Source organism: Lynx canadensis, chromosome X (genome assembly GCF_007474595.2).
Source record: "Lynx canadensis isolate LIC74 chromosome X, mLynCan4.pri.v2, whole genome shotgun sequence".
In the NCBI taxonomy this organism is placed as follows: Eukaryota; Metazoa; Chordata; class Mammalia; order Carnivora; family Felidae; genus Lynx; species Lynx canadensis.
In genome coordinates this window covers 9953597-9960978 of record NC_044321.2, presented here as the reverse complement: position 1 = coordinate 9960978, position 7382 = coordinate 9953597, and the positions used below count along the sequence as shown (strand labels likewise).

Here is a 7382-nt window from a genome sequence, read left to right as displayed (position 1 = left end):
CCGCGCGGCTAGGGGATGTGGGGTGGGTTGGAGCTGATGAAACGTCCATTTGCCCAACTGCCAACATAAGGAAGGAAGAGGGATCTTTTTTCTTCTACCCCCATCTAGGCTCTCGGCTGGGGCTCTGTGACAAAAGGCAGATTAACGAGAGGAAAGAAAGCGGTCACGTGTACGTAAGTTAAATTTTAACGGGACACAGGAGCCTTCGGAAGGAAAGGAAGCCCAAGACGCAGTTAAGGCGGTGGGATTTGTCTTCTGGGTTTGTTTTTTGTTTTTTGGGTTTTTTTTGGTGTGCTTTTATACTCGGCCTGACGAAGAGTGAAGCATCACGGAGAAACGGGATAGGACAGAAGGGCACGAGCTAAGGGGGAAACCTAGAAGGCCTCTTCGTTCGGATTCCCCTCCGTGTCCCCGCCTCTGCTCTTGCCTGCTGAACCGGGAGGGCACCTTTCCCTGGAGGGTCTTGGGACCTGCCTCAGGGGAGAAGGGAGGGGCAGAGGGTCACTCAGATTCCTTCAGCTTATTCAATGCGCCAAGGTGCCGTATTTTGGAGTACCACGTCCCGAACCCTGTCACCAAGGACTTAGTCCACTATAAAGATGCAGGGAGACCAGCCTTGGTGTTTGAAACCAGTTACATGACATCTGGACCATTGCTATGGCCACCTAACTGGGTGGTCTGCGTCCCTTCTTGCTTCCCCCCACCCATCTAACTTGACAAGGCACAGGGACCTTTCCCAAAGGCCATTCAAACGGTGTCACTACCAGCTCCCTGGCCTCAGTGGCTTCCCATTGGGCTGGGGAAAAAAACCCAAAGTCCTTGTCGTGATTGACAAGGGCCTTAACGAACCCAATGGCTCTTAGACGTCACCTCTCATCCTTCTTCCTCTTGCCACGGCTCCTCAGCCCCGGTGGACTCCTGCTCTGCCTGGTCTGTGTCAGCCGCCCCCCACCTCGGGGCCCCTGCACTTGCCGTTCCCGTAAACACGATTTCAAATTAAATGAAAGCTCCTTAGGGTGCCTGCGTGGCTCACTTAAGTGTCCGACGTTTGATTTCAGCTCAGGTCATGATCTCACGGTTCCTGAGTTCAAGCTCTGTGCTGACAGTGCGGAACCAGCTCGGGAGTCTCGTCTCCCCCCCTCTCTCTGCCCTTCCCCCATGCACTCTCTCTCGCTCAAAAATAAACATAAAAAAATAAATGAAAGCTCCTTTCTCCCACGAGCAATTTTAAAAACCCCTTTTTTTTTTTTTTTTTTTTTTTTTTTTTTTAGCGGCTAAGACAGAGCATGTGAAGGAATGATTGTACTTTAAAATGTAATGCTGTCTCATTGGCTAAAAGAAAAAAACCCACATTACATTACAAAGTTGATAGGAAATGAGAAAGACTACCCAGATTTTTACATGTTAGGGGAGTAAAGGAATTGCCATTTCAAATGCTTCTGTCTGCAAATTAAGTTTGCACAATTCTAGTACCAAAAAAACCCAAAAAACCGCACACAAAAAACAAACACGGCACGAACACTTGGTTTTCATGTGATGTGCTCTTTTATAACCGCTGAATAGTTTTTAAGATCACTCCAAGTCACATGAAACCAGTTTGTGAAACTTGAAATTTTGGGTGACTCTGCAAGTTTCTCTTTACAAGACTAGCATGTTACATCACAACGAGCAGTCCTGGGTAGCCACAGGGAGAAAAGGTATCAAAATAGAATTCCTACGTGGTGGCCTCAAGCCATTTGAAGACACAAACATATTTGAGTTTTATGCACATTTGGGGGAATTCCGGCAGGAGGCAGGTAAGCTGTATGTGTGGTTAGGCCTTCAAAGCTCTGGTTCAGAAGTTAGGAGCGGTGGGGGAAAGAATTGGTGAAAATAGGTAGGCTTGGAGAGAACTTACAAGTGAACTTATTAAAAATGTAACCGTTGGGGCGCCTGGGTGGCTCTGTTGGTTAAGCGTCCGACTCTTGGTTTTGGCTCAGGTCATGATCTCAGTTTGTGAGTTCGAGCCCTGCAGAGGGCTCTGCACTGACAGCGTGGAGCCTGCTTGGGATTCGTTCTCTCTCTCTCTCTCAAGAAAAAAACTGTAACCATTAATGCCCTCTAAGTTCTTAAAAGAGAACACAACCAGCTGTAATCACACGGAAGGCAGGTTGTGCTGAAAGGATTGCACAGACTGGTTAAACACTGCAAAAAAAGCCTTGAAGAACTGACTTCCTCTTCATGATTCATTCATTCGAGAAATATTGGTAGATCCAAAGGCTGAGGCAATGGACTGCCTCTGACACATGAAGGCCTGTTTTTACATAAGCAGAATTGGAATTTCAGACCTAACAGGGTTCAAAATATGTGGTCCCCAGATACGCCATGCTGGCATAAGGATCATTCTGCACTGAGAGCAAAAGAGAAAAGGCAGACACGGAATGAGCTCTCCGCCTTCCACCTACCTGCCTGAAAGTAGAACATAAAACCCCCTTGTGAATCCTGTACCAGGAAGGAGGTAACAATCTTATCACTGGAGATGGGATGGCACGGAGAAGAGTCTACACAAACAAACCTTCCTAAATAAACATTATCTTCCATCAGCACCCCCATATTTTACCCTCCCATAGTTTGCTGCCCCTAAAAGCCTAAAGCCCTTTTCCTTTGTCTCATTTCTCTACAAACGTACACTTCTTTAAGGTTCTACTATACAAGCCCAAGTTCTAACCACCCCTTTGAGTTCTTCATCACTGAGTTTCTCCTGCATGTATTACACTGCACATGTTAATAAGCTGTTTTTCTCGTTACTGTCTTTGGTCATGCTAATTTGCAGAGTCCCACCTATACAGCCTAGGAGAGCTTTTTTCCTCCCTACAGATCTTTTTTTTTTTTCCCCCAGTAGGCTTCATGGCCAGCACGGAACCCAACTCACAAACCTGAGATCAAGACCTGAGCTGGGATCAAGAGTTGGACGCTTAACTGAGCCACCCAGGCGCCTCCAGCTCCTCCAGATCTAAACTCATACGCCCTTGAGAACATGAAGGCTCTCTAACAACAGAAACCAAATTTTATAAACGGTTTATAGACTCTTGAGAACTTGTGCAAAAAAACCCCCCACAAAAAACAAAACACACACACACACACACACACCTCCTCTAAGCAAGAGGACTTGAAACAAAATTCTAACTGTGGGATTAGTTACAGGACAACTTTCATGGTTCAAGGGAGAGACCAGTAATGTGAGAAAAGACAGGGAACAGTAACAAAGCTCTAGCTGTCCAATGTTAGGGCCTAAACACACATCTCCAGGAATACATTTCTCAGAAGTTAATGGTGAGACGGTCTTGGACAGTGAATTTGGAAGGCCAATGTGGGAGCCGTTTGAATTGGGCTAGTTAAGGTTGCATGGCTCGGCCAAGTCACAGCACCTCCGTGGACCTGTTTTTTCATCTGTAAAGTGTATAGTGACATTCTTGTCTGAGAGCCGTGAGACAATCAAGTGAGAGCCTGTGTGTGAATAGTTCTCAACTCTGCATCTTAAAATAACTTGAGGAATTAAAAAAGAAATACTAATGGGGCACCTGGGTGGCTCAGTCAGTTGAGCGTCCAACTTCGGCTCAGCTCATGATCTCATGGTTCGTGGGTTCGAGCCCCGCGTCGGGCTCTGTGCTGACAGCTCAGAGCCTGGGGCCTGTTTCGGATTCTGGGTCTCCCTCTCTCTCTGCCCCTCCCCCGCTTCCACTCTCTCAAAAATAGATGAAAATGTTAAAAAAATTTTTTTAAGGAAATGCTGATGCCTGGGTCAGATCCCATGCATTCAGATTTCATTGTTCTAGGGAGGGCCCTGAGCACCAGTGGGTTTTCAAAGCTCCCCAGATGATTCTCCTATGCAGCCACTGCCGAGAACTATATGCCTACTGCGAAAGCAGCACTTCTCAAACTACCTTGAACAGGACCGCTCCGGGATCCTGCCGAAATGCAGAGTCAGACTCAGCAGCACGAGGCCTAGGACTCTGCATTTCTAACAGGCTCTAGGGTGTGCTGAGCTGCTCTCAACCACGCTCTGGAGTCCAGCAAAGTACTAAGTGGCCACAAAGCACAGGGCCAACAGTCATCCACTCTCTCCCCAAACTGTCAACTTTTAGCGACGGTGGTGTGAGCCTCAACGAATGACTTTCCTTCCTTCTTCTTAGGGTTGTTTTGAGAATAGTGTGTACAAGATTTTAAGACCAAGCATAAAAGGGTGGTACCGAAAAAAAAAAAAAGAAAAAAAAAAAAGGCATCACTCCGGCTCTTTGTGAAGAGAACATTTATTTGCAATTACAGGCACACCCACCTGCTGTGGTACCACTGCTCCCCACACTCATTACAGATCACAGAGGTCATCGTGTCTTCGTCTGGATTTGAGTTCCGCACCCAGCCTGGAAGGAAAAGTGCTCCTCTGGTGATTACGGTGACCTTGCAATTGAACTTCTCACAGCTTCTGCATTTTATTTTGTCTGTGTGCCCCCCACCACTCGGGGAAACTGGTGTTCCTGGATGCGAGATTCCGTGTATGCAGCTCTCAACTGCTTCAGGTCCTCGTGTGCCATTTCCAGGACAGTCGTTTTGGCAAATTCTCTTGGCGACATGGTCCCAGAAAGCAAGATTTGTTGTGAGAATTTTGGGGGGGTTCTTCAGATTGGTGACTTTGCTTCTAACACAAGTTTTGTATTTTTTGAGGTTCTTTAAATAGAGGGTAAGAATGTCTCTTGCGAAGTTGTGCCACATGTCGGCTTTGGGCTGCTGGTCCGTGGAAGAACTCGTTAAAGCTTCATAAAGAAGCTCTGTGCCTTTAGCTCTCACAGGTACTGTGGGATCCGGCAACTCACTGGATCGCTCATCAGCGGATCGAGGGGCACCGCCCGTGAAATGCTTTTTCTCAGGTTCCACTGGACTAGTGCTGTTTTCAGGCGCAATCATTTCAATGGCTTCTGCGACATCGTGGCATGATGAATGAGAACCGGAGCCACCCCGTATCTCACCCCGACTTGGGTCATGAGAAAGTCCTGGCTTTTCTTCATTTCCGCCCGTAGGGAATGATTTCGGGCTGTCCGTTGAAGCGGAGGTCCTTATAGACAGCTTTCCATTCTGACAATAGACGCTTGGCTTTCTTTTTCCAAGCCACCGTGGGGCAATTTTTGAGGACTCCGTACACGGCCCTGACCACAACGGTCCCCTGGAGGTGCTCTTGAGTCAAACGAAGAGTTTCTGGCTCAGTAAGGTGGTTGCCAAGATCCTCAAAATTCCTTCTAGACATCGAATGCTCAATAAGGGAAGCTGTGGTTGTCGTCACACATCTTTACAGCAGCAAAGAAAAAAGAAGGTTCCGTTTTTTTTAGGCTTGTGCTTGCCAATTGCAGCGACCTAATAGCAGCACAGCACTTTCTGCCAGTTACCTATGTGTTTTCTGAAAGAGTTATGTAACAAAAAGGGGTGTGACATGTTAGAAAACGGCATCTGCAATGTGCTATTGTTGCAGTTTCAAAAGTCTGAGTCCCTGTAGCGGGGGAAAAGAAAAGCAGCAATGCAACCAGCTTTTGCAGTCCCAGTCACTTAAAAGAAGCTTGCTGGAAGAACTCTAGAACTTTGTCCATCTCAAGTTGGACAAATCCATGATCTTTGCGGATCCGGATTGGCCAACTGCTTTGGATGGGATTTGGCGGTCCTGTTGGGCATGAAATCATGCCAGTGTCAGCATCAACAGGGAAGTCTGGGCAAGGCGGGACCATTTCCCCCCCTCTTCAGCCACATCGCTGAACTACTTGCTGATTTTATCATCTTTAAGAGGTACTGTTCTGAATACGAAAGACTGAGAAACAGAACAATAAGGGGATGCTGTTTAGACATCCCAAGGACATCTGAAGAAATCGTGAGATAGCACAGGTTGGGAGGCAGCCGCAGACAGGCCTGGTGGACCCCAAGGGTCAAAAGGCACTGTGCTGACAACTGAGTCTTCTGAACAACAGGGTAAGGGTTCAGACTAAGCAATCTGGACAAGTGATGACTTTGGACCAAACCAGTCCCCAGGCCAGTTTGGTTCCATTAATTTTGTAACTTCGAGGTGCAAAAAGTTGCTTGATGATTGTATCTGTGTGAACCTCATCCTGGGCAGGCAAATGTTTCCTTTATCTAACCAGTCCATTTTTCTCTCCACGTAAGGTACATAACCTTGCTACCTAATACCTTTGGACCTACATCTGCCCATCATGTCTACACGTAGACATATGCATCTTGATGGTAGGGACCTGTCTCATAAGAAACTCATGGGCTTCCATTTCACAGGACCTGATATTAAATGCCCATCACTAAGCACACAGGCTGACACTAGAGTGCAGAGAGAATCCATGCAGTCTTCTTAGGAACCATCCGACAAGTTCTGTAAAATGCAACGTCCTTGTCAGTGATTCGACTTCTGCAAGTTTACATTAGGGAAACGAGAGATGGGGAAGGTGTGTATGTAAGAATGTTGTCAAACTTCAGACAAACTAGAAGGTCTCAAATGGTTAAAGTTGCATGCAGATGTTCACAGCAGCACTATTCTTAATAACCCCCAATTGGAAACAACCCAAATGCCTGCCAACTGATGGATAAGCAAAATGTAGCATATCCATACAATGGAGTGGTATGTGGCAACAGAAATATGAAATTCTGACATATACATCATGCATGAGCCTTACAAACACTATGCTGGGTTAAAAACACAGAAGACCACAGATTGTACGATTCCATTTATATGAAATGCCCAGAATAGGCAAATCTAGAGACAGAAAATGGATTAGTGGTTGACTAGGGCTGGGGTGGATGGATGGGGCGGGGGACCCAGTGGGGTAGAATGAAAGGGGGTGGCTACCAATGGGTGTAGTTTTTCTTGGGGAAAGTGGAAAATCTTCTCTAAAGTGGACTGTGATGATGAACTGCACAGTAGAAAATATACTTAAAACCACTGAAGTGTATACACTTTAAGGAGGTTAACTGTATGGTGTATAAACTATATCTGAATAAAGTTATTTAACATTTTTAATGTTTATTTTTAAATTTTTTTGGGGCGCCTGGGTGGCTTGGTCGGTTAAGCGTCCGACTTCGGCTCAGGTCATGATCTCACGGTCTGTGAGTTCGAGCCCCACGTCGGGCTCTGTGCTGACAGCTCAGAGCCTGGAGCCTGTTTCAGATTCTGTGTCTCCCTCTCTCTCTGCTCCTCCCCTGTTCATGCTCTGTCTCTGTCTCAAAAATAAATAAACGTTAAAAAAAAATTTAAAAAAAATTTTTTTAAAGATGGTTTTTACATTAAAAAAATTTTTTTAATGTTTGAGAGAGAAGGAAAGAGAGAGAGAGAGAGAGAGAGAGAGAGAGAGAGAGAGATT

General features: G+C 46.2%; 1 protein-coding gene across 1 annotated transcript; it reads right to left on the bottom strand.

Annotated features, from left to right (window-relative positions):
* Positions 1-4271: 4271 nt before the first annotated feature.
* On the bottom strand, positions 4272-7100 carry TCEANC (transcription elongation factor A N-terminal and central domain containing). Its single transcript, XM_030305601.1, is given in 4 exon segments — positions 4272-4478; positions 4481-4647; positions 4649-5086; positions 5088-7100. Coding segments are annotated over 4 exon segments (975 nt in total). The 5' UTR covers positions 5279-7100; the 3' UTR covers positions 4272-4299.
* Positions 7101-7382: the final 282 nt, after the last annotated feature.